Source organism: Pongo abelii, chromosome 1 (genome assembly GCF_028885655.2).
Source record: "Pongo abelii isolate AG06213 chromosome 1, NHGRI_mPonAbe1-v2.0_pri, whole genome shotgun sequence".
Lineage (NCBI taxonomy): Eukaryota > Metazoa > Chordata > Mammalia > Primates > Hominidae > Pongo > Pongo abelii.
The window spans coordinates 201,186,286-201,212,448 of NC_071985.2; the positions used below are offsets into that span (position 1 = coordinate 201,186,286).

Below are 26,163 nucleotides of genomic sequence, written 5' to 3' on the forward strand. Positions count from 1 at the left end.
TAGCTTGTGAGTGCCTAGGCTGAGACTCAGTCCTCATGCCCAGAGTAGCAGGAAATTCCCCTACACTCTCTGCTGTCAGGTAATCCCAGATCATGGAATTGGGACAAATGAGCATTGTTTCTGAGCCCAAGCTCCCCTGCCACTTGAGATTTCCATTTGTCTGTCTGGTACTGAAGAAACACAGGGAACAGGAATAAGGGGTGGTGGGGCCAGCTGGCCCTGGCATCCCTCTCTTGTCTTCCCACAGTCCTCTGAAGCCTTGGAGTTTATGAAGCGGGACCTGACAGAGTTTACCCAGGTGGTGCAGCATGACACGGCCTGTACCATCGCAGCCACGGCCAGCGTGGTCAAGGAGAAGCTGGTTGTGAGTACCACCCAAACCCTCCCAAATAACTGCCCCTCGCAACCTGTCCTCTCCTGGGCTCCCAACCTTTCTACCATTAAGTGATTATTTTTCCCTATGGGGAAAAATATGTGGATTATTTTTCCTCCCATTTTGAAAGAATTGTGTCTGGCAACCAAACAAGCTGCATATTTTAAGTAATAATTCGTTTTCCCACTTCTGTATTGTTTTAGTACATGTTTTCCATTAGCAAAGTCATTCATGTTGACAACTTAGGAAATACAGACAAGTGAAAGAAAAGAGAAAGAATGAAAAAAGGAAGAGAGAGAGAGAGAGAAAGACCTAGAGACATCCATAACTCCATCTTCCAAAGATAGCTGCTGTTAATATTTTGGGGGTGTATCCCTTATGTACACTTCTTTTTCAAAATTGGGGTCAATTGAATACCATGTTTTGTAACCTTTTTTTTTTTTTTTTTTTTTTTTTTGAGATGGAGTCTCCATCTGTCGCCCAGGCTGGAGTGCACTGGCGCCATCTCGGCTTACTGCAAGCTCCGCCTCCCGGGTTCATGCTATTCTGCTGCCTCAGCCTCCCAAGTAGCTGGGACCCACAGGTGCCCGCCACCACGCCTGGCTAATTTTTTGTATTTTTTAGTAGAGACGGGGTTTCACTGTGTTAGCCAGGATGGTCTCGATCTCCTGACCTCGTGATCTGCCCTCCTCGATCTCCCAAAGTGCTGGGATTACAGGCGTGAGCCACTGCACCCAGCCCCTATTTTTTTACTTAAACTGCAAACCTTGTTCTAGAGTGTAGTAAGTGGCATGGTATTCCACTATGTGGATTTAACCAGTTGCTGCTTTCCTATTTCAGTTTTTTCCAGTATTGTACACAGAGCTACAGTAAACATTCTGCTAAACCTTCACCCAGTGCCATAATATTTGCTTTATAATAAAATTGTGGAAGGTATCACAGAGTGGTTAGTTTAAGCCTTTTACTATCTACTCAAAACTGCCCTCCAGAAATGTTGTACCAACTTATTTTCTTACTGGTCCTGTTCTTTGTTGGTGGTGGTGGTGGTTTTGAGACGGGGTCTCACTCTGTCACCCAGGCTGGAGTGCAGTGGCATGATCTCAGCTCATTGCAACCTTTGCCTCCTGGGCTCAAGTGATTCCCCCACCTCAGCCTCCCAAATAGCTGGGACCACAGGTGCATGCCACCACACCCAGCTAATTTTTGTATTTTTTGTAGAGATAGGGTTTCACTCTGTTGGCCAGGCTGGTCTCAAACTCCTGAGCTTAAGGGATCCACCTGCTTCGGCCTCCCGAAGTGCTGGGATTACAGGCGTGAGCCACCGTGCCTGGCTTGTTTGTTGTTTTCTAATTTTAGATTCAGGGGATACATGCACAGGTTTGTTACATGGGTATATTGTGTATATGCTGAGGTTTGGGCTTTTAATGAACCCATCACCGACTAGTACCCCATAGATAGTTTTAATCAGAAATGTACAGTGGAAACCTCTTATAAGATGGAAGTTAGAGTCTAAAGTCAGTGTGAGAAGGAAAAATTGTGGTCAAAGATATCCCCGCAAAGTTCTGAAGTTTCCAGTGAGGTAAAGCATACTGTTTTTTATATTACAATTTTTCCTTTAGCATTGGAACAGATTGCAGCTTCTTAATTTGATCACCAGCTGAATCAATTATCTTGTAATTAATTACTCATATTACGAAAAATGAGTTTTGGAATTTTTTTAGTCAAGCTTATTTTGCTGAATCCTCTTGTAAAATACTGTCCACCTGCTAACCTCAGCTACTGATGAGCATGAATGACCAGTTGTAACCCTGCTAAACTGCTATAAGTCTAGTCAATAGCAGAGATATCACTTGTTTATTTCATTCATTTATTCTTTTTTTTTTCATTCAGCAAATATTGTTACCTGTAACAATATGTGCCAGGCACTATGATAGATTCTAGGTTTAAAATGCTTCAGCAGCTTAATCAAGAGTAAATAAAATTTTCCACAAGGTTTTTAGACCCTGTTCTGAGCACCCTATCCCTGTCTGCTGGAAGACATTCTGACCAGTGTGGTCTGTATAGTGACCCTCAGTTGGTCCCAGGCAAGGCAAGGCTATCCTGCCCATATGTTTCCAACCTTTTGTACAAAGTATTCTACTTCCTGAGCAATGATGATGATGAAATTGCAATATTACAATGCTGCAGTTTGTTAAGCGTATGCTGTGTGCCAGGCATTGTCCATGCCCTATCTTTTAATCTTCATGGTAACCCTATGAAGGATGTATACTTAACCCCATTTTATAATAAGGAAACTGAGGTTCAGAAAGGGTTTCGGTCTCATGACCAACAAGTGGTAGAGCAAAGATTCAAACTAGCTTTGTCTAACTCCAAAGCTAGTACCCTTTCTACCACTCTACCCATAGGCCCTCTTCCCCGCTGATATGTCTATGGCATGGACCTTCTCTGGCCAAGTTTTGACCAGCCTGACTGACCTTGAAATTTTGATGAAACAGCCAATCAAAGATCTCTGATCTACACAGGCCTACCATGGCCCTGTTCTGCAGCCCCACTTGGGAGATGGAGGACCCTTGCCTCCTCCCTCTCCTTCTGCAGCCCCAGAGACAGGTGAAGGGTCGTGAGTGCTTCCCTGGTCCCCCAACACACGGTACACCTTTGCCCCAATGTTTTACCCCCATACCCCAGATTGCAGCCTGTTCCCGGGGCGCTTGCTTCCTCTGCCCATTCTCTATACAGACAGAAGGTTCCTCAGGAGCAACAGAGAAGATGAAGAAAGGGTTGTCTGACTTCCTAGGAGTGATCTCAGACACCTTTGCCCCCTCGCCAGACAAAACCATCGACTGCGATGTCATCACCCTGATGGGCACACCGTCTGGCACAGCTGAGCCCTATGATGGCACCAAGGTACTCACTGACAGTCTCCCCTGCAGATGCCTAACATCTGTAACCTGGGCTTTAACTTCCAACCTGTACTCACAAAAGCAGCCCATGTTCAGGCCAAAAAATAAATAGGGTATATTATTAATAGTAAATCAGAAAATACTAGTAAGCAAGGACAGGATAATTATTTTTAAACTCATAATTGCATCACCCAAAGAGAGTCCCTGATTTCTTATTGGTATATAATCTTACATTTGTATTTGTTTATAAACATAGGTAAAGATAGTTTGGTTTTTTCTTTTGAACAAAAAAGACGTTTTATACATGCAGTTTTGTAACCTACTTTTAAAAACTCCACAAACGCAGCATCTTTCCTAATCATCTTTTTTTTTTTTTTTTTTTAAATGAGACAGGGTCTCACTCTGTCACCCAAGCTCTCTCTGGGGCTCAGTGGCACAATCACGGCTCACTGCAGCCCCGACTTTCCAGGCTCAAGGGTCCTTCCACCTCAGTCTCCTGAGTAGCTGGGACCACCGGCGTGAACCACCACACCCAACTAATTTAAAAAAATTTTTTTGGTAGAAATGGGGTCTCACTGTGTTGCCCAGGCTGGTCTCAAATGCCTGGGCTCAAGTGACTCCCAGCTTGGTCTCCCAAAGTGCTAGGATTACAGGTGTGAGCCACTGTGCCCAGCCAGCCATAATTTTTAATGTCTTTAAATTCTTACAAGTGAATATAGCATTATTTATTCCATTATTTCCTTCATGTTGCATATTTGGATTCCTTTCAGCTTTCAAGCATAATAAGGAACACTGTGGAGAGCATTTTTAGAGGCATAATCTCCACATTTGGGTTATTTAGACTAATTTCTAGTAATATACGTATAGGTAAGGGGAGAGAGGTGTCTTCAGAGCACTTAAAGCAACAGCCACAGTAGCATATTTTTGCTGCATTTTCTTTTCTTCTTCTTTTTTTTTTTTTTTGAGACAGGGTCTCACTCTGTCACCCAGGCTGGAGTGCAGTGGCATGATCCCAGCTCACTGCAGCTTCAACTTCCTGGGCTCAAGTGTTCCTCCCACGTCAACCTCCCTAGCATCCCTAGTAGCAGGGACCACAGGCATGCACCACCACACCCGGCCTTTTATTTATTTATTTATTTATTTTTTTGTAGCGATGAGGTCTCCCTGTTCTGCCTAGGCTGGTCTCAAACCCCTGGGCCCAAGTGATCCTCCTACCTCAGCCCCCTAACGTACTGAGATTACAGGCGTAAGCCACTGCGCCTGGCCACGTTGTATTTTCTATTTCATGGAGTGTTTTCTTCTAAATTCACAATATAATGTCATGGCAGTTGGGCCCTCTTCGTAGTTTGTTTTTTTTTGTTTTTTGTTTTTTTTTTGAAATAGGGTCTCACTCTGTCCCCCAGGCTGGAGTACAGTGGTGCGATCACAGCTCACGGCAGCCTCGATCTCCTAAGGTGCTCCTCCCACCTCAGCCTCCTGAGCAGCTGGGACTATAGGCACACATCACCACGCCCAGCTAATTTTTATGCTTGTAGAAATAGGGTTTCCCCATGTTGCCTAGGCTGGCTTCGTAGCATTTTATCACATTGACTTCTTTTTTTTTTTGAGATGGAGTCTCTCTCTGTCGCCCAGACTGGAGTGCAGTGAAGCGATCTCGGCTCACTGCAACCTCCACCTCCTGGGTTCAAGCGATTCTCCTGCCTCAGCATCCTGAGTAGCTGGGATTACAGGCGCGCATCACCATGCCCGGCTAATTTTTTTATTTTTAGTAGAGACGGGGTTTCACCATGTTGGCCAGGCTGGTTTTGAACTCCAGACCTCCAGAGATCCACCTACCTCAACCTCCCAGAGTGTTGGGATTACAGGCGTGAGCCACCGCACCCGGCCCACATTGAACTTCTGTTCCAAAAGTACTGATGTTTCAAGTATGTGTTTTAGCACTAGCATTAGCGCCACCACTTAGTGAACGTGTGAGTGGAATTGTGAAAATGTTTGATAAGATTTTGAGCTATAACGACAGTGAATTACCACCAGACCGCTTATAGACAGCCCATGCTTCCTGCAATACTGAGGAAGAAAGGCGGACTTTGTCTTTGCCAGCTAAGTTTGCCACCCTGTGATCCTAGTGGGAACGTAACTTGGTAGAGACTGGCTATACAATTAATAAATTCTTGGATGGTTTTAATTTGAGGGAAATTGTGTTATTTTAAAATTTGTCCCTAAATTTTGACTTTATTAATATATTGGCACTAACATTTTTCAAATTTCACTTACTACAAAGCATTTTATACTAATAATTTTGTAGCCTGCTTATGCTGTATTTTCTTAGTTCCTGGGGTAGAATACTGGGTGAAAGGCCATTTTTCTGGGAACCCCAGTTTTGGATGCCTAGCCTAGTGCCCCACTCTCTGTGCCACAGTGCTAATTAACAAATGCCCTGGGGGTATCCCAGCCAACAAGGAAGAAGCTGGGTTGTGGTTGACTGAGTATCCTGGCAGAGAAAGGGTGCTTTCTATGCCCAGTATCTCAGAATTTCTGTTTCCTCTTCTCTGTTTCTTACAGGCTCGCCTCTATAGCCTGCAGTCAGACCCAGCAACCTACTGCAATGAACCAGATGGTGAGAGGGTAGCATTGAGCGGGTGGGCTTGTAGGGCAAGTAGACTAAGGGGGTCTGGGTTGTAGACCCTGTTTGTCTCAGGTAGCAGAGGCCGGGCATCCCCTATGTAGGGGGACCAGAGTGAGACTAGTGTGTACCTTATACTTTGTGGGGTGGGTTAATGTTCTCTTTTCTTTCCTGAACTTGAGCTGTCCTGCCCACCCTGCAGGGACTTGGCCCCTCTCATCCCTCATCCTTAGCTCAGCCTCCCTCCCAGCCTTGCTGCCCCCCTTGCCTTCTCTTCAGCTCCTGTTAGCTAAGCCCCTGCCATGCAGCAAACCCCATTATGGGAACTGGAGATCAGAAATGAGCCAAACCCTCCACCTAGTCCAACCCTCCAGGAACTGGCAGTTAAGAGGGGGAAAGCAGAAACAGTCAATAAAGTAGAAATACTAGAGAGCAGCATGACTGCTTCTGCAGAGCAGCGGGGCAGCAGGAGCCAGAGGAATGGCACCCTTCCTGGCCTGGGAACCAAGCAAGTGATGCTGGAGTTGGGTTTTGTTTGTTTGTTTGTTTGTTTTTGAGATGGAGTCTCACCCTGTCTCCCAGGATAGAGTGCAATGGCGTGATCTTGGTTCACTGCAACCTCCGCCTCCTGGGTTCTAGCAATTCTCTTGCCTCAGCCTCCCGAGTAGCTGGGCTTACAGGCGCCCGCCACCACATCTGGCTAATTTTTGTATTTTTAGTAGAGACAGGGTTTCACCATGTTGGTCAGGCTGGTCTCAAACTCCTGACCTCAGGTGATCCACCTGTCTCAGCCTCCCAAAATGCAGGGATTACAGGCATGAGCCACCACGCTTGGATGGAGTTGGGGTTTTAAGGTTAAATTAGAAGTCAACTAGTTTCACTATGAGAAGTCGGGAAGGGCATTCAGGCAAAGAGAGTGGGCAGAGAGAGCAGGGAGCACCCGCCTTTTAGTAACGCCGGGTTAAACGGTGTGTATGAGGAAGTGAAGGCAGTGAGAGCAGCTCGTGGGAGCCAGATTGTGAAGGGCTTTGTGTGCCAGACCAGGCAGTTGGAATTTTGGCCTAAAAGCCTCACAGTAGTAGCTCTAGACCTCTCTTTAGTCACAAAGGCCTTTAAAAATCTATTGAAAATGACAAGCTCTCCCTCCACAAAACTTTTTGTGCAATATGGGAATTCTTTGACCCTTTGAAGCCCATCTTGGACTCCAGCTTAAAAAGCCCTCCCATAGAGAGCCAATGAAAGGTTTTGAGGCCTGGGGTGATCAGAGTTTGCATTTTGTAAAGCAGCCCTTGGGGCAGCATTGTGAAGAATGAAGTAGAAAGACAGAAGACAGGAAGACCAGTTAGGAGGCTAGGTAGGAATCCCGTGTCAGAGGTAAGGCCAGAACCTAGGAAGAGTCAGTTGGCATGAAGAGGACAGTGTGCGTATAAAAGACACAAGTTAGCCAGGCATGATGGCGTGCCCATAGCCTCAGCTATTCAGAAGGTTGAGGCAGGAGGATCACTTGGTTCCAGAAGTTCAAGGTTGCAGTGAGCCATGGTTGTGCCACTGCACTCCAGCCTGGTGACAGAGCAAGCCTCTATCTCTAAAAAATAAAAAGGAGACACTGAGGAAGTGTGATCCAGAGTGATTGGATAAGGGAGGAGATAGGATGGCCGCCAGGTTGGATAACCCTGTCAGATAACCAGATGGGAAGGAAAATGAGTGCACGGTGTGTTTGCAGGTGGAAGTATTGGGGGTACCTGGACCTCTGGATCTGGGGCCGAGAGAGTAGCCTGGGCTGCAAAGAGACACAGGAATTATCAGTGGTAGGATGAGGTTGAAACTTGTGGTTTAGTGGCAATTATTTTGGGGGAAAAAAAAAAAAGCCAGAGAGATATGGAAAGGAAAGGAAAACGAGAAGCCCACAGAGACTCAGATGGACCAACCAGAGAAGTGGAGGAAGATAACAAAGGAGTGAGAAACCAGGAGAGACGAGGGCTTCAGGAGAAAGGCAATGGCCCCCAGAGTCAGAGATGGTCACATGAGGGAAGACAGAGAAATAGATGTTGGCTCTGACAGCTGGGGTCATGTGACCTGAGAACAGCTGTTTCAGAGATGAGGAGATTCAGCAGCCAGGTGCCATGGACTAAAAAGCCAACAGGGATATGAGAAAATGGAGATTGCAGCCCCTTCTGGAGATCACTCAGGTGCGGCACCCGCCCCTTCACCCTGCCTGACCCCCTACCCTTGGCTAAGTGGCTTTGAACACAAAAGCTTTCTTCATCTTCCATGTCCAGCCTTAGATATGTTCTGTAGGCCCAGTGTTCTTTTCCCAGACCAAGGCAACTGACCGTCAGCATCTGTCCCTCTGCAGGGCCCCCGGAATTGTTTGATGCCTGGCTTTCCCAGTTCTGCTTGGAGGAGAAGAAGGGGGAGATCTCAGAGCTACTTGTAGGCAGTCCCTCCATCCGGGCCCTCTACACCAAGATGGTGAGGGCCCAGCCTGCAGGGCCTCAGCCAGCTCCAGGCTTGAGGTGTCGGGAGGTGGGAGGGACATGTTCAGAGTCACTGTGGAGTCATCTGGCCCAGAGAGCACTGGGAGGCTCCATAGAGCCAAACCAGCCATGTCCTGAGCCAAGACCCCACATGGGAGAAGCTGGTTTGCCAGGCTTCTGGCAATCAGAGAATGGTGAGAAATGGAAGGGCCAGCAAAGCCTGAAGGGAGTTCTTTTCTCCCTCCTTGGCCAACCCGGATTAGGAAGGTGGGTCTGGCTGAAACTTTGGTGGGGGTGGAAGTGCTCTGACTCTCACTGCTAAGCCACTTACTGGGTCTGAAATCCAGACTGGCTGGGAATAGACTAATAAGGCTGGGGACACAGACCCCACACAAATACTCCCAAAGTCTCACCTCCATTTTCCCCTCCCTCCAGGTTCCAGCAGCTGTTTCCCATTCAGAATTCTGGCATCGGTATTTCTATAAAGTCCATCAGTTAGAGCAGGTATGCTGGTCTAGCATGGGGAGGTCCCCACTCAACCCTGGGGGAAGCAGGCTGGATTTATTGAGAGAAGAAAGGGATACAGGGTGCCAAGAGTTGTGGGATCAGGACCAGGGTCTAGGAAGAGGGTGCCCTGACTGCCTGTGGCCATCTGCTCCCCCACATTCAGGAGCAGGCCCGGAGGGACGCCCTGAAGCAGCGGGCGGAACAGAGCATCTCTGAAGAGCCCGGCTGGGAGGAGGAGGAAGGTAAGAGGCGTTGAGAGGTGAGGGGCAAGTGACACATCTGTGCGGGACACTGTGGGCTGGGCCATGCTCTCTGAAGCCTGGAGAGACTTGGTGCCCATCAGGGAAGAGTAGGGAACAAGCACATTGTATGTGTGAGGATAGGCGGAGCTAACAAGGGGATATTGAACAAGGCTAGTGGAATTCCGATTTAGCTACAGAAATCACATGTGTCAGTTGGTGTAGATTCCCCTGCCAGCCCATGAACCAGCTGCCGCTTAGTCACTGGGGAGCTTCTTGAAAATCCAGATTCCTTTCCCCACCTTCTAAAGAAGACTGTAAAGATGTGGCCAGACATGTATTTTAAACAAGCTCCCTGGTAATACTAATGCCCAGGCTGGTTTGGGAACCACTGAATTAGGGAGGGAGCTGAGCATCTTCTACCTGTAGCTCAGCTTAGAACAGCATGTTGAAGCCTTCTGGATGATATAATATTAACGCATTTCTTGTTTACACCATATGTCCAGGCTGCCCTAAGAGCTCTACACAGAGTCCTTACCACAACCCCGTTACCCCTCTTAAGGATAAAAGTAAGTTAAGAGTAAGTTAAAAGTTAGGTGGCTTGCCCAATCATACACCTAGGATGTAGCAGAGCCCAACCTGAACCCAAAACTGCCTCACTTCTGAGCCTTGGCTTTCTAATCCGTAACAGCCCCTTGGACTGCATTGCTGGAAGCCCACCAGGCATTAGGCCCCAGGGCTAAACAGGACTTTGACTAGCAGGGAGTGTCTGCAGAAGCGTTGTCATGGCGAAGGGGTGAGCTAAATGACACTATTGAGTCTTTTTTTTTTTTTTTCGTTTTGAGGCAGAGTCTCACTCTGTCGTCCAGGCTGGAGTGCAGTGGTGCAATCTCCGCCCACTGCAACCACCACCTCCTGGGTTCAAGCGATTCTCCTGCCTCAGCCTCCCGAGTAGCTGGGATTACAGACATGTGCCACCACACCCAGCTAATATTTTTTGTATTTTTAGTAGAGATGGGGTTTCACCGTGTTGGCCAGGCTGGTCTCAAAAACTCCTGACCTCAGGTGATCCACCACCTCATCCTCCCAAAGTGCTGGGATTACAGGTGTGAGCCACCATGCCCGGCTTGAGTCTTGATCAGAGTAAACTTTGGCAGGAACTTGAGAGCTCCAAGGTTGTCTTATGGCTGGCCAAGTTACATTTCCCTCTTGCCCCTCCCTTTCTCTCTCTACAGAGGAGCTCATGGGCATTTCACCCACATCTCCAAAAGAGGCAAAGGTTCCTGTGGCCAAAACTTCTACATTCCCTGAAGGAGGACCTGGTCCCCAGAGCCCCTGTGAAGAGAATCTGGTGACTTCAGTTGAGCCCCCAGCAGAGGTGACTCCATCAGAGAGCAGTGAGAGCATCTCCCTCGTGACACAGATCGCCAACCCGGCCACTGCACCTGAGGCACGAGTGCTGCCCAAGGACCTGTCCCAAAAGCTGCTAGAGGCCTCTTTGGAGGAACAGGGCCTGGCTGTGGATGTGGGCGAGACTGGACCCCCACCCCCTATTCACTCCAAGCCCCTAACCCCTGCTGGCCACCCCAGCGGCCCAGAGCCCAGGCCTCCAGCCAGAGTAGAGACTCTGAGGGAGGAGGCGCCCACAGACTTACGGGTGTTTGAGCTGAACTCGGACAGTGGGAAGTCTACACCCTCCAACAATGGAAAGAAAGGTAGGTCTGGAGGTCCAAGCCCAGAGGGTTGTGTGGGGTCAGGGCCAACTCCCGAGGCAGATTTGTCTCCTTGTCCCTTCTTAGGATACTATGAGCAGATTTTTTTCGTTTCTGATAATGATGACAGCTGCTATATATTGACTGTTTGCTAACATATTTCATTAATTCTAAGTTGCACATAATCTCAGAAATAAGAATGCATCTTCAATTGTTGGCATCTTAAGAGTCAACAAAACAAGTTTGATGCCAGATCCCATGCTAAATATGTTATATGGCACCTAATTTCTCACTATTATTGTCCTCATTTTCCAAATGAAGAAAGTGAGGCCCAAAAATATTAGGTAACTTGCCCAAGTTCACATGGCCAGGAGGCCCAGATTCAGAACCAGGGCTGTCTGACTCAAGCCCATGCCCTTAACTAGCACACTGTGCCAATTTCTATCTTTTTGGACAATTTAACCTTACCCTGGCTTGGGAATCCCAGTGACGTTGATGTTAAGGGTCTTCTTCCTGTGTAACCTTAGGAAAGTCATTCAGCTTCCCCAAGCCTTCATTATTATAAAATATATAAACAAAACTCATACCTACAGTTTAAAGAAGAAATAATGAACACCCATGAACTTACAGTGACCCAGCTTGAATAATGGAGCTTCAGTTTCTTATCTGTATAATGGAATTTTAGACTGGAGACTCTGAGTTTATGTCAAAGAGCAACCTCTGTAACTGCAGGAATTAAAGGACAAGGATAGCCTTGGTGTCAGCCTTTTTGCCACATCCAAAATACCACTTCAGGGATGGCTGATTATCACTAAGAACCCCCACCCAGCCCCCCACCACCTGCACACTTCACACACACATCCTCCTGTCTTTGCTAACACTCAGCACCAGCCACAGCCACAAAGCTTGCCCAGCAGGTAAGGCCTGGCCTGCTGGTGCAGTAAGGGACTGGTTTGCCACAGTGGATGGGAAATGGACCCCACCCCACCCCTAACCTATTCCCTGATGGAAACCATGGAGTTTCCAGTCTCCAGCCCAGTGCCTCCCTTCTGACTCTGATCAGTGAGGTCATCCATTGGGCTCCTACCTGTTTGTTTTTTTTTTTTTTTTGAGGCAGAGTCTCACTCTCGCCTAGGCTGGAGTGCAGTGGCGCGATCTCGGCTCACTGCAACCTCCGCCTCCCAGGTTCGCGCCATTCTCCTGCCTCAGCCTCCCGAGTAGCTGGGACTACAGGCGCATGCTGCCACGCCCGGCTAATTTTTTGTATTTTTAGTAGAGATGGGGTTTCACTGTGTTAGCCAGGATGGTCTCGATCTCCTGACCTTGTGATCTGCCTGCCTTGGCCTTCCAAAGTGCTGTGATTACAGGCGTGAGCCACCGTGCCCGGCCTGAGCGCCTACCTGTTCTTCATGAGACACTGAGTGGGAGAGGGGCAGAAGCCCCAGCCTTTGTGAGGAAGCATAAAGCAGGATGGGCCAGTCTGGTACTGGAGGAGTTCAGAGAAAGAAGGAATCTCTGGACATCTGCAGTGCTTCGCTGAGGAGACAAGCCTTGTATAGGAGAGTTGGCGAGTTTGGGGCAGGTGCAGGGGAGTGGTAGTCTAAGCTGAGGAGGCCTACAAAGACCAGCTAGCAAAGGGCATGGGGCATGTTTAAGGGGCGTTGACCTAAACCCACTCTTCTGTATTCTCTCCCAGGAGAAGGAGGTACAAGAAGTGTGAGTGGGTTGACTCAGAAATAGAACTTCAGAATTTAAAACCTTAAGCTGGATTCAGAAGGTTGGCCTTGGGGCCATAAAGCAGCAGAGCATGGATGCTAAGGGTGTGGGTTCTGGAGTTCAGACAGTTTTGGGTTCAAATCCCAACTTTGTTCATAAGTGATGTGACTTCAGAAAGATTACTAATCTTCTCTAAGCCTTTGTTTGCTCCTCAATAAACGGGATAATTGTTTCATGATAGATCCTCAGTCAGAGCAGAATTAAGCAGAGCCCTGCTTTGGGGAAATGGTAATAGAGGTAACATTCTCTGAGCACTTTCTGTGTGTCTAGATCTGTGCTAAGCACTTGATATGCATATTACTCAATCCTTACAAAAGCCCTGTGAGATCTGTGTACTTTTTCTCATACTTCTAGTGGTAGGAACCTGAGATCAGTGACCCACCCAGTAAATATTTCAGACAGTGTGAAATAGTCCTGTAGAAGAGGGAAGAGTAGGTGATGGGCCTGACAGGTGTAATAGGGTTGCTGGGTGGATGGTCCCAGGGCCCATTGAGGTTGTGATTGTAGATTTTAAGTGAGACCATGAACCTGTTTTATTTTTGTTCAGCCACATTCAGTTGCTCAGGTGCAGGAACAGAGCAGATGGGGAGTTGGATCTAATTAGGTTCAAGTTTAGCCAGGTAAAATCAGTGGATGAAAAGAAGAAAGTCCGCTGGGCATGGTGGCTCACACCTATAATTGCAGTACTTAAGGGAGGCGAGGCAGGTGGATCACTTGAGCCCAGGAGTTTAAGACCAGCCCTGGCATTGTGGTGAAACCCCATCTCTACAGAAAATACAAAAAATTAGCCAGATGTGGTGGCACGTGCCTGTAGTCCCAGCTACTCGGGAGGCTGAGGTGGGAGGATCACCTGAGTGGGGAGGTTGAGGCTGCAGTGAGTTGAGATGACTGCACTGCCCTCCAGCCTGGGTGACAGAACTGAGACCCTGTCTCAAAAAAATGGAAAGAAAAGAAAGTATATGCAAGAAGTGATAAGAGTGATGCCTCATGGAATCTGAGCTGAGTAAGGGAGAGAATGAGGGATAGTGAAACAGTTGGAGGGTTACAAATTATAGGTTTCATTTGGAATTGGGCTACAAAGGGTGATCAGAAAAAATCAGTAGTGGTTGGAGACTGGATGGAATTGAAATTATAGGAGAGGTAAACATAAGCTCTTAACCACTCTGCTATGCTGCCTCTGCTGCCCTCAGGGCCTGTGAAAGGAGAGGCTGAGGATGTGCTACAGAGGACCCACAAGAAACAACTGTAGTCAGATGGGAGGAAGCCAGAGTCTTGGACTAGGCTGGAACAGTGGGAACACAGTAGAGGAAATAAATCTTAAAAGGAAGAATGGGGGCTTGGAGACAAAGTGACTCCTTTTTCCTATTGGGCCGACGTCCTAGGGTGACATAAGGCTTGGTCTCTGGGTATAGCAGAGTCTCTTGGGGTACCCTAGCCAAAGGGTTTTACTGGGTCCCAGGGTGATCCCTGTCATTGCAGAGCTGCTTTCCACCTACGTTTTGTCACAGGATTCGTCTGTTCTGAGAGACTGGACTTCTTTCTGCAGAGGAGGGGAGGAGAGATTGGGGCAGGCCTGTGGCCTGGAAGGAGCCTGGAGGTTAAGACCTCCCTTCATGACTGTGTGACCTAAGAGCAGTTTTGCCTCTATTTCTTAACTGGGGAAGCAGAGAGCCAATTAAACAGAATAAAATGAGCTGTGAGTGACAGCACTACAAAGTTAGCAATCACCTGAAAACTTCCATTTTCAAAACCAAACCAGTAGAACTCCATCCTGAAGTCTTAAATTGTAGCATAGGCCACCTCTCTGCCACATGCACATTGTAATGGAGATCTTATTGCTCTCCTTGTGTGACAGGATAGGACGGTGGAAGGAGGCAGATGGCAGAGAGAGCCCAGCTTCACAGCTCCCTGCGCCACCTGAAGCCTTCATTTCCTCATCTATATACTGGGACTGTTACTACTCACCCAAGAGGTAGATGTGGAATATTCCAGAAATGTTAGTGGATACTCTGTTCTCTACCCCTGAAAGGGTCTGCCTTAGCATTTACGCCTGAAGAGACGGTTTCAGGTCCCTAGAGGGCAACCTGAGGTTAGGGAAAGCTGTCATGGCCACAACCAAAACCCTGAAGTGAGGAAGCAGCCAAGAGTCCGGCTAACCCACAGGAAGCCTGTGGTGACAGCCAGATGAATGTCACCTAAGTGTCCTGAAGGCACAGAGAGATGTAGGTGCAGAGTCAGAAGAACTGGGTCTTGGCTGCCCTGACTTGCTGAGGTACCATGTACAGAATGACTTAACTCTGAGACAAGGCCCTTAGAAGAAAGGCAGCACCATTCATTACATAGCCATGTGTATGTATGTAATAGGCACTTTATATTCATGCCTCTAATTCTAACACCATTGTTTCTCAAATGGCAGGCCCAGGTCTACACACAGTCACACACTTACCTGCTTATAATGCGGCCTTCCCAGCCACCAGCTGGACCTGCTGAGTCTTCGCTGGGACTCGGGTGGGCAGGGTAGGAGTCTGCATTTTAATATGCTTCTCCAGTGGTTCTTTGCAGAGGGTGCTTTTATCCATATTTTATAAATAGACTGAAGCCCACAATCATTTGCCCAAGACTACACAGTAAAGGAGTAGGTATTCAACCCAGGTCTGCCTGGCCCCAGAGACCATGCTCTGGCTAGAAGAGAGGACGATGCAGGATACCATATAAGGAATGTGGGAGTGAGGCTGAGGGGTAGGTCTCAGCGCGGAGGCATCTGGTGAGGAGTAGGTCGGAGAAGAAGAAACGGAGATGTTTACTGGTCATGCCACTGGAGGATCAGGGACCCACTCTTTTTAAAGATACTTAAAAGACTACAGGCCGGGTGCGGTGGCTCACGCCTGTAATCTCAGCACTTTGGGAAGCTGAGGCGGGCAGATCACGAGGTCAGGAGATCGAGACCATCCTGGCTAACACGGTGAAACCCCATCTCTACTAAAAATACAAAAAATTAGCCGGGCATGGTGGCGGGCGCCTGTAGTCCCAGCTACTTGGGAGGCTGAGGCAGGAGAATGGCGTGAACCCGGGAGGCAGAGGTTGCAGTGAGCCGAGATTGTGTCACTGCACTCCAGCCTGGGCGAGAGTGAGACTCCATCTCAAATTAAAAAAAAAAAAAAAAGATTACAAAATAATATGTGTTCATTTTAGGAAAAAAATTAAGGAAAATCACCCCATGAACTCATCACCTAGAGATAACTTTGCTAGTGTATTTGGATATCTTGCTCATCTCTTCTGCATGTGTGCATGCATCTATGGGCACATTTTAAAGCTGGAATCATAGTGTACATGCTTTATTGAAAGGAACTATTTGTGTAGTTTACTTCTTAGTAATAACTTTTATATATGTATTTTTAATATTACCTGTAAGAAGTCATAGCCAAATATGAATGTTTAGAGCAATGATCGTCAAATAGTACAGACAAGCATCAGAATCATCCAGAGCAGGGGGTGGTAAGCTTTTTCTGTATAGGACCAGACCATAAATATTTTAGGCTTTTTGGGCCATGCAGTCGAAATTACTCATCTCCGCTCTTGTAGCATGAAAGCAGCCATAGATAGTATATAAACAAATGATGTGACATGGCTAGATTTTTTTTTTTTTTTTTTTTTTTTTTTTTTGAGACGGAGTCTCACTGTGTCACCCAGGCTGGAGTGCAATGGAGGGATCTTGGCTCACTGCAAGCTCCGCCTCCCGGGTTCAAGTGATTCTCCTGCCTCAGCCTCTCAAGTAGCTGGGACTAACAGGCGCCCGCCACCACCCCCAGCTAATTTTTTGTATTTTTAGTAGAGACGGGGTTTCACCACGTTAGCCAGGATGGTCTCAATCTTCTGACCTCGTGATCCGCCCGCCTCGGCCTCCCAAAGTGCTGGGATTACAAGCGTGAGCCACCACGCCCAGCAACATGGCTAGATTTGATCCATGGGCCATAGTTTGCCAACCCCTGGTTTACAGAAAGGTTCTGTGACTGTTGAGTGCCAACTATGTGTTCTAAAAACTTGAAATACATAAGAGAACAAAACAAAAGATTCCTCACAGGGCTCATATTCTAACTCCTCTATTAATATACAATAAACATATTAAGTCTGATTATGTAATATGTTAGAAAGTGATCACTAGAATGGGAAAAAGAACAATCCAGAGCCAGGCGCAGTGGCTCACACCTAGAATCCCAGTACTTCGGGAGGTCGAAGCGGGCGGATCAACTAAGGTCAGGAGTTTGAGACCAGCCTGGCCAACATGGTGAAACCCCGTTTCTACTAAAAATACAAAAATTAGCCAGGCATGGCGTGCACCAGTAATCTCAGCTACTCAGGAGGCTGAGGCAGGAGAATCACCTGAACCTGAGAGGGGGAGGCTGCAGTGAGCCAGGATTGCGCCACTGCACTCCAGCCTGGGCGACAGAGCGAGACTCCGTCTCAAAAAATAAATAAATAAGTAAAAATACAAAAATTAGCTGGATGTGGTGGCAGGTGCCTGTAATCCCAGCTACTCAGGAGGCTGAGGCAAGAGAATCTCTTGAACCCAGGAGGCGGAGGTTGCAGGGAGCCGAGATTGCGCCACTGCACTCCAGCCTGGGTGACAGAGCTGGGTGACAGAGACTCTGTCTCAGAAGAAAAAGAACTACTAGAGCAGAGTGAGGGTGGTGATGGGTTGCTCTTTAAACTAGGATGGTCAGTGTAGGCCACATCTAGAAGGTACGATTTGAGCAATGGCATGAAGGAGGTGAAAAGTTGGTCTTGTAGATATCTGAGGAGACAAGTTCCAGGTGCAGGGAACAGCCCATGCAAAAGCCCTAAGTTGGGAATGCGTCTGGTATGTTTCTGGAGGAACAAGATTAGTGTGGGCAGAATGGAGTGAGGAAGAAGAGGTCCACTGTTTGGGAGTTCGAGGGGAGGTTTTTTGTTTTGTTTTCTTTAGAGACAGGGTTTTGCACTGTCAACAGGCTGGACTGCAGTGGCATGATCATAGCTCACTGCAGCCTTGAACTCCTGGGCTCAAGTGATCATCACACCTCAGCCTCCTGAGTAGCTGGTACTCCTTAGGTGTGTACTACCATGCCTGGCTAATTTTTAAATTTTTTTCTAGAGACAAGGTCTCAGTTCACTGTTGATTTCCTCTGGAAGATTTCTGTGACTCTCTTGGAGCCTCTGGGCCAAAGTGCTTCTCCACTCTTTAGTAACCTGCCTTTTCTGAGGTAATAGTTTAAGGCTGTTTGGCATGGATGTGAAGTTCTTCTCCAGCCTAACCTCTAACAGCCTACAGTGTTCCACCATGTAACTCACTGTTTACTTGTCTAATTCCCTGTCAGTGGACTTTCAGATTGTTTCTAGGTTTCCATCACTATGACAGCACTGCAGTGAACACTCTTTGCTAAATTTCTGACTGAATCCAAGATTTTTCCTTAGAATAGATTCTTAAAAGTGGGGGCCAGGTGCGGTGGCTCACACCTATAATCCCAGCACCCTGGGAGGCCGAGGTGGCCGGATCATTGAGGTCAGGAGTTTGAAACCAGCCTGGCCAATGTGGTGAAACCCCGTCTCTACTAAAAATACAAAAATTATCAGGTGTGGGGGGCATGTGCCTGTAGTTCCAGCTACTTGGGAGGCTGACGCAGGAGAATCGCTTGAACCTGGGAAGCAGAGGTTGCAGTGGGCCAGGATCACACCACTGCACTCCAGCCTGGGTGACAGAGCGAGGCTCCATCTAAGAAAACAAAAAAAAAAACAAAGTAGGATTGCTGCGCCAGAGTGAAAACAGAATGTAAAGACTTGTGTATTTGTGAGACCCTTTTGAAGCATGCTATCTCCCCAGCTACACCCTATTCAGGTGCCCCTTCCCTGCCTCTTCCTGCTTTTCACACTGTGTGGCTCATGGTTCCAGGCTCAAGCACGGACATCAGTGAGGACTGGGAGAAAGACTTTGACTTGGACATGACTGAAGAGGAGGTGCAGATGGCACTTTCCAAAGTGGATGCCTCCGGGGAGGTGAGTGGGCCTGGTGGGTCAGAAGGAAGCGAGCCTAATGGTCCTGGGTGTGAGAGCTCTCCCCAGCCAGCCCAGCTGTCCCCTCAGGAGGGTCCCTGCTCCTGTCTGAGGTGACAGGTTGTGGGAAAGGAGCTGGAGCTTCCTGCTCAGACCCACAACAGTGGTCATCAGCAGGCTGCACTTTCCCTCAGTTCCAGGGTGGGTAGAGGGGAGAGTTCTTGACCTTAGCTCTGTATCAAAATTGCCTGAGAAACTGCTTCAGAAAACAGATACGCTGAGCGCGGTGGCTCACACCTGTAATCCCAACACTTTGGGAGGCCGAGGTGGGAGGATTGCTTGAGGCGAGGAGTTCAAGACCAGCCTGGCCAATATAGTGAGACCCCATTTCTATTTTTGAAAAAAAAAAAAAAAAAAAAGAAAACAGACATCAAACCCTGCCTGACCTGTGCTGTGGTCCCCAGGTATGAGGCCTGAGTATATACTTGGCCTTGGAGACAAAAGACCAGTGTGATCAAGGGCAAGTTACTTAACCTGAGCCCCTGGTTCCTCATCTAAAACATGGAATGGATCATTATAAGACCTGGCTTATAAGCTGTAATGAGGTGATCCATGTAGACACCTTAGGGCTATTGCCTGAGACATGGTGGCACTCAGGAGACATTAGTGATAAACCCCACAAAACCCATTCCAGTTATTAAGCTCAACGAGGCCTTAGTACTGTTATTCTTCACTACCTGTCAGAATCAAAAGTGGCTCATTTAGATTGAGAGGCTGGAACAGTCCAAAGCTCTCCCAGCTAATAAGTGACAGGACTGAGGCTGCAGCCCAGACATCTGATTCATGTCAGCGTTAGTTCCACTGTCACATAAGAACCACATGAGTCTTTCCATCATGTAACTCGGGAGCCTGTTAGAAAGAGGTGGACAGATTAGAGAGACATGTGAAGGGCCTCCTTTTTCATGATGGGAAACTGAAGCCTTGGGGGAGTATTTTACTTACTCAGGAGTATTTTGCACTTGTGACTACCTCACTATACCCAGGACAGAGAAGGCCCATAGTGCCCTGTCAGGTCACAGGGGCTTGCTGGCTTTTTGTGTCTTTGCAGCCACCTTTAAAAACTGACGTGCAGTACACCTGAGCATTCTAGAACCTGCTATACCAGGGCTTAGCCAACAGCAGGCCAAGAGTAGGAACAAGGCAAGAAAAGGTTCTGTGGGGAGACTTGAGCTGGGAATCGGTGTTGGTGCCCCTAGTGAAGACCTAGTGGGCATCTGTAGGGCACTGCCACCTCTGCTTTTGACCACAGTGCCACTGAGGCAGTGGCCCCCATTCACCCAAAGACTAAGTAACTTGCCCTTGATTACACTGGTCTTTTGTGTCCAGGGCCAAGTATCTGCTTAGGCCTCCTAAGTTCTCTGCATCTCAGAGCCATGGCATTATCTGCTCAGCAGGAGGCAAGTTCTCCTTAAAGGACTGAGGCTGACTTGGTTCCTGTAGGCAGCCATCACCTTGTGGTGTCTGGTGTTGGTTGGGGGAAGTGTTTCCTTTAGGTCTGAAGTAATCAGAGCAGCAGGCCCACCCCTCAGGCAGAGGGCAGCTCTGCCCCTCAGACACATTCCTTAAGACTAGGGGTTCACTCTCAGTGGGACCTCAGAGTATGGCCTAGGGTAGGGGATGGGAGGTGGCTCTGCTCAGCGAGGGGAGGTTAGGTCTGGGCCTGACTCAGGAGTAACTATGTGATCTCCATTACCCCCTCCCATTTGCAGCTGGAAGATGTAGAGTGGGAGGACTGGGAGTAAGGGAGCCAGAGGGAGCAGCTCCCCCACCCATGGCATCACTCGCCTCCCTCACTCGTCTCAGCCCAGCCCTGGAAGACTGAGAATGTTCCCCCAAATCTCCTCTGCCAACCAGAGCTCTGGGCACAGATTCTGGTGGCTCCCTGCTGGCCCTCTGGGCCTCTGCTCACGCCTGGGAAGGGGCTCTCTAAATCCCGGCCAGAAACTCTGACTTGTGCCAACAATAGGATGACCCAAGGGAGACGAAACCTATCCCCCTCACCAGAAGAGCCTGTGTTTTTCTGCTGAACACCCACTGTTCCTGAGGACTCCTGCTAGGAAGTCCCAAGGGATAGTTCTAGCCCTTCTGCCTGTGTAGACAGAAGCTAAACCACCAGTCTCTCGGAGGAAGCTGAGACAACATATTCTGTCCATACATAAGCAGGCAGGGAGGGCCATGTCACCTACCCTTGGTTAAACAGGGACAGCGAACACATTTTGGTTCCTATCCCAGTGGGTAAGAAGCACTTATCTCTGGGAAATTTGCCTCTCTTGGGAACCTCCCCCTCCCAGGCATTTTCCATTCCTGGAAAGGCTCCTTTGGGGTTCAGAATCCAGAGACCAAACCCTGACCCACCTCCTTCCTTTCCTCCAGCCCACGCTGGTCTGTCCCCATGCCTTCCCAGGGCTTCTTCATGTCAGATGCACCCAAGTCCTTAGCCCAGCTGTGCCACCTGCAGGAGTTCGCTCTTGCGTTTCTTCCCCTCCCCAAGAAGGGAGGGGGCCACTTCAGGCCCTTCTGTGTGTTGCCTGGCAGGATACCTTGTCCAACCAGCTACCCACCTCAACTCCCCTGTAGCTTAGGACACAAAACAGCTACCAGCGGTACAGAGCGGTGATCAAAGCCGAGTACTTACAACTCTGGTAAGCCTAGCTTCTCCACCTCAGCCCTTCTGCTTCTGGAAGGGCTATCCTGAGGGTGAACTTGAAACTCTCATCAGGCTTCTGCAAAAGCTCTTCTTCCTGAAGACAGACCCAGCCTTTGTGCTGTCACCCTCCACTCTGGTAAAGCTGCACCTCTGGGGGAATGAGGGGCTGCAGGAATCTCTGGAGAGCCTGGTGCTTCACGATGCTGCTCTGGTGATTCTTGTACCTAATCTGGTGTGCTCACCAATGAGTGAAAGGGATCGTGGGTCAGGGACACCGAGAGAGTGAGGTCACTTCTATTTCAAACCTTCAGTGAGGGGGTGGGATGGAGAGAATGCTGAATCTTTTTTTTTTTGACGGGATGGGGTTTTTCTCTTTGTAATTATTTCTTTAGTTTAATTAACCTTTTGGTTGTTTGTGCAATATATATATTTTAAATTATAATGCATCTCCCCAGAGTATTTTGTAGCTGGGAAAAGAAAAAAGGAAAAAAAGAAAAAAAGATTCTAACAGCTGTTAGTTTTATAATTAAAAAAGAAAGAAAAAAGAACTTTGTCCTGAACCTTTTACAGACTTGCCGTTAACAGCATTAAAGTGATTCAACCGAAGCTGGAAGGTGTCTGGGGGTCTGTTTTCGTCCCCTTGGCAGCCGCACTGGGCCAGGGCAGGACTGGCTTCCCACTTGGAGCCAGAGACAGGGTAGGGGGATAGCCTGGGTCCAGAGGACGTCCCTTGTCCTCATCCTAGATTCAGCTTTGCCTTTGGGATGAGAAAGGGTCAGGGCTCCCAACAGGCCTCTCACTGGGACAAGGAGTTGGGAGGCCATCTCTGCACTCCCAACGCCTCTGCTTTCCTTTGGAAAGGAAGTTGCAACAACAATGGCTTCAGTTGCTCTTGGTCATTTTTCTCCTCTCTTCCCCTTGTTTGTATATGATTCTTGGGTCTATTTTAATTAACTTTAGTGTGAAAATCACTTGTCAGGCCAGGCACAGTGGCTCACGCCTGTAATCCCAACATTTTGGGAGGCCAAGGTGGGTGGATCACTTAAGGTCAGGAGTTCCAACATGGTGAAACCCCATCTCTACTAAAAATACAGAAATAGCCAGGCGTGGTGGTAGGTGCCTGTAATCCCAGCTACTGGGGAGGCTGAGGCAGGAGAATCGCTTGAACCTGGGAAGCAGAGTTGTAGTGAGCTGGAATCGTGCCACTGCACTCCAGCCTGGGCGACAGAGCAAGACTCTTAAAAAAAAAAAAGGAAGTCTGAATGAGGCCCTTTGATCATGAAGATCTCTCAAAAGAGTAGTAGTAAGGCTGGGGTAGATGTAGGTAAGTTTTAGGATAAGTAAACTTAAAGCGTAAAATATATATCACCATTTTAGAAACAGGTTTTTGGGTTTGCTTTCTCCCCCTACTTTATTGGAGAGCACTTGCCATTGCTTTTATCAAGTGCTTGCTAGCCATGGATGCCAACTAACTTCTTCAATTGAAGGCCGGAGGATCATGTCGGGTTCCAGGAGCCTCTTGAGCAGGTCCTGGCAATCGGCCGAGATGCTCAGATGAGTGGGGAAGGACACCCCCTTCTGCTGCTGCCACAGCATCTTGGGGATGTCTGTGTCGTCAAAAGGTAGGCTGGCACAGAGCATGACATACAGGACCACACCCATGCTCCAGACATCACCTTTCTTGCTATCGTGGGGAATGCCCTGCAGCACCTCAGGGGCAGCATAGGCTGTACTGCCGCAGAAGGTCTGGCTCAGCTCCCGGCGTGACTTGGGCAACACCTTGGCAAAGCCAAAGTCAGTCAGCTTCAGGTTGAAGCCCTGCAACAAGGCGTTCTCGCATTTGAGGTCCCGGTGGGCCACACCACAGCCATGGCAGTAGCGGATGGCCTCAACCATCTGACAGAAGAGGGCCTTGGCCCGGCTTTCAGGCAGTGGCCCCCCATTCAGCACACAGTCAAAGACATCCCCTCCCTCAGCCAGCTCCATCACCAGGCAGATTTTCCCGTCGGCAGACTCCAGCATCTCATACACCTGGATGATGTTCTTGTGGTCCAGGATACGGACGATTTGGAGCTCCCGAGGCAGGAATCTCTGGATAAACTCTGAGGAAGTAAGGGGAGGAGAGATGGGCTGGCAGATCAGAAAGGCCCACCTCCTCACACCTGTCTCCTGCCTTCCAACTTCTGCCCACCTTGTCTGGGTCTTATTTCGTGTCTTCCTTAATGGTCTTAAATGTGTCTGGCTGCTTGGACATTGCAAAGAATGTTCACTTCTATTATTTTTGTCGTTAGTATATCATTCAAAAAAAGCACTCCCCACCAGCCTTGTGGACTGTTGCGAGCAGTCTGTGAGACTGGATATCAAGGTGCTTTAGGGACTTTTAGACAAAGCCACAGAATCACAAATTATAAGGCCTGATTTGTCCACAGGGTGGTGAACCAGCTCCCCCCGCCACTGTCCCCTGACCCCACAATTATTTCCATGAGCCCTGTCTTTTTCCCATCTCCACGGGCCTTGGCACCAGCCCCTGTTCTCTACTAGCCCTGGTTGTGGCCTCTTCCAGTCTCTGTTCCCCTGCCGGAAAGGAAAGCCTGGCTCAGGTTTTGCCCCTGAGGATCCTTCATGCCACTTTCATCTTGCATTCTGGGGGGTGTAATGTTCCTGGACTTCCAGAACCCCTCTGTTCCCCACTGACCCACTCCAGAGCTGCCATCGGGCTTGCTTGGTTCCAGGCCAGCGGGAGCAGGGAATGATCGAATGATCTTTCTAACAGAAGGAAGCACCCACCCACCTCAGCCAGCCCTCCCTCCTTCCCTCCAAAGGGGCCCCGGCTCACCTTCTGGCCCTCCCTTCTTGTCTATAACTTTAATTGCCACTTTTCTTTGGTGTTTTTTGGAAAATGCTTCTTTGACTTTTGAGTAGGTCCCTTCCCCAATGGTCTTGCCCAGCTGGTACCCATTGGAGAGCAGAAAGTCCTCCATGCTGTCTAGCGCCGCCTTCCTATCACCCTCTCAGCTCATGCTGCCTCTGCGAGGCATCTCTACTCCACCATCGCCCTTGGCCTGCTCCTTTTCTCCCCAAGGACTTCATCCGCAGCCGCCCCCAGCGTTAGAACATTCTCTGGACACAGCGGCGGGTGGTGGGGAGGGACAGGGCCAGACATTTTTAAGCTCCGGTGCAATTGTGATGTAGATGCTGTGTGACCCTTGGCCAAAATGGGCAGTGCCCCTACCTGCCCTCACTACCACCACCAAACTCAGCCGGGATTAAGTCACTGCCGAGCCCGCCCCCGCGCCAGGCACTGAGTCGTAGCCCCGCCTGGGAGGGCGCGCTGCGGCGACTGTGTGGGCCAGGAATGCGCGGCTCCTCGGCGTGGACGCCGCCTCGCGGCGGGTTGCCCTGGCCTGCTGCGCCCCCCTCGGGTGGCCGGGGTCTGCGCGACCTCGTCTCCAGGCGCCATGGCCAGAGCCCTCCAGTCCCCGGTTCTGGCCCGCGCTGAGTGCCAGGGGCGGCAGGGGGCACCGTTGGGGGTTCTCCAGTGGGAGGAACGTGCTCTGTGAGGTCAGCGCGCCGCGGCCCGGGTCACAATGCTGCCCTCCTCGACGCCCGGGCCCGGGCACGCCACAGAGACCTGCCCGGCTCCCCCTGGACCGGAGCGTTCTCCCGCGGCCAGGGCTCGGGCAGCTGCTTCTAGCCTGGGACCGGTCTCAGCCTCCGGGAGGTAAGCGACGGCCCAGGGGGCGGGCGCGAGGCGGCGGCGCCCGGCGGCCCGGGAGAGGCCTGACCGCCACTCCCCGCGCAGAGCGCCCTGGGGCCTGGACATGAGCGCCCAGGAGCCCCCGCAGGGTCGGAGATTCCCCATTGAGGCCGGAGACTCCCGTGGCCTTGCCGCCGCCCCCGAGTCCCAGGACAGCCCGGAGGCGGTAGCGACGGAGCACAACCCGGTCAGGTAAAGCCCGCGCCCCACCCCCACCTCCACCCGTCCCGCGGCCCCGCCCTCCGTCCCACTTGGCGCCCCCAGCAGTCAGGACCCCGCATCCACGTCCGGACCCCCGGGGACCCCAGGTGCACTCCCTGGGTGCGCCCCACAGGATGGGCCAAGCCCCTGCCTCAGCGCCCCCTGTCGCGCCCCGCTTTCCCCAGGCCGCTTCGTCGCTGCCCTGGATGCCACTGCCTGACGCTGCTGCACGTGCCCATCGACGTCTACCTGGCCATGGGCGGGAGCCCCCGGGCCCGCGCCACGTGAGTGCGCCTGCTCCCTGCGGCTCCGCGGGAGCTGGGCGGGAACGAGGCCCCCCGCGGGCCACCACGCTGAGGTCGCATGCGCCGAGCACGAGACAATGATGCACATTTTAAAATAAAAGAATGATGCACATTTTAATAAAGCACAGCATAAACTGTTCTTTCCACTACGGGCTGGCAGTGTATGTCTATCCGTCGGGCCCACCAGCTGCTCTGCCCAGTCCAATAACACTTTCCCTTCCGCGGCCTCCCCGTTTGGACCCAGCTTTAGGGGCCCGTCCTTCCGCCTTTCAACCTACGCCACTTCACTCCTGCCATATCTTGCTGGTCCTGACCCCTCCTGGGGAGCCTTTCCCTGGGGCCCTGCCCTGATCCATCTCTCTAACCCTCTCGTGATTCTCCGGTGAAATTCACATCACTGTGCTGGACCCCGGCAACCCACAGAAGCGGGGCACAGGAGGGAGAGGTGGACCGACAAGTAACATAGAATACAGCCATTGGCCACCCACACCAGGCTATTTATTTATTTATTTATTTACGAGATGGAGTCTCGCTCTGTTTCCCAGGCTGGACTGCAGTG

At 49.8% G+C, this 26,163-nt stretch overlaps 3 protein-coding genes and 1 long non-coding RNA gene across 11 annotated transcripts in view; 3 read left to right on the plus strand and 1 right to left on the minus strand.

Annotated features, from left to right (window-relative positions):
* The window catches only part of BSDC1 (BSD domain containing 1), a 29,298-nt gene extending 7,351 nt beyond the window's left edge, over positions 1-21,947 (plus strand). For 2 of the 8 annotated variants that reach the window (XM_063719557.1, XM_009253108.3), the window contains exons 3-11: positions 248-364; positions 3,110-3,277; positions 5,836-5,890; positions 8,253-8,368; positions 8,809-8,877; positions 9,044-9,122; positions 10,355-10,834; positions 18,534-18,637; positions 20,404-21,947. In XM_063719557.1, coding sequence (XP_063575627.1) covers positions 269-364; positions 3,110-3,277; positions 5,836-5,890; positions 8,253-8,368; positions 8,809-8,877; positions 9,044-9,122; positions 10,355-10,834; positions 18,534-18,637; positions 20,404-20,436 — 1,200 coding nt within the window. In that variant the 5' untranslated portion in view covers positions 248-268 and the 3' untranslated portion in view covers positions 20,437-21,947. Of the gene's footprint in view, positions 1-247; positions 365-3,058; positions 3,278-5,835; positions 5,891-8,252; positions 8,369-8,808; positions 8,878-9,043; positions 9,123-9,625; positions 9,689-10,354; positions 10,835-18,533; positions 19,098-20,403 lie in introns of those variants that run through there. The other 6 variants (XM_054555588.1, XM_009253097.3, XM_054555576.2 and 3 more) reach the window with 5 other exon arrangements.
* LOC129059422 (uncharacterized) lies at positions 11,956-18,396 on the plus strand. Its single transcript, XR_008525300.1, has 2 exons — positions 11,956-14,579; positions 15,024-18,396. It is a non-coding gene; the product is annotated as an uncharacterized LOC129059422 (long non-coding RNA).
* A 778-nt stretch (positions 21,948-22,725) lies between the features above and the next one.
* TSSK3 (testis specific serine kinase 3) lies at positions 22,726-24,842 on the minus strand. Its single transcript, XM_009253117.3, has 2 exons — positions 24,178-24,842; positions 22,726-23,443 (listed from the first exon to the last, which is right to left on the minus strand). Exons 1-2 carry the CDS (start codon positions 24,320-24,322, stop codon positions 22,782-22,784), a joined length of 807 nt encoding a protein of 268 aa, XP_009251392.2. The 5' UTR covers positions 24,323-24,842; the 3' UTR covers positions 22,726-22,781.
* Positions 24,582-25,750, plus strand: FAM229A (family with sequence similarity 229 member A). The gene is made up of 3 exons (XM_002811118.4): positions 24,582-25,062; positions 25,144-25,290; positions 25,485-25,750. The coding sequence occupies exons 1-3, from the start codon at positions 24,929-24,931 to the stop codon at positions 25,585-25,587; spliced, it is 384 nt and encodes a 127-aa protein (XP_002811164.2). The 5' UTR covers positions 24,582-24,928; the 3' UTR covers positions 25,588-25,750.
* The last annotated feature ends 413 nt before the right edge of the window (positions 25,751-26,163 follow it).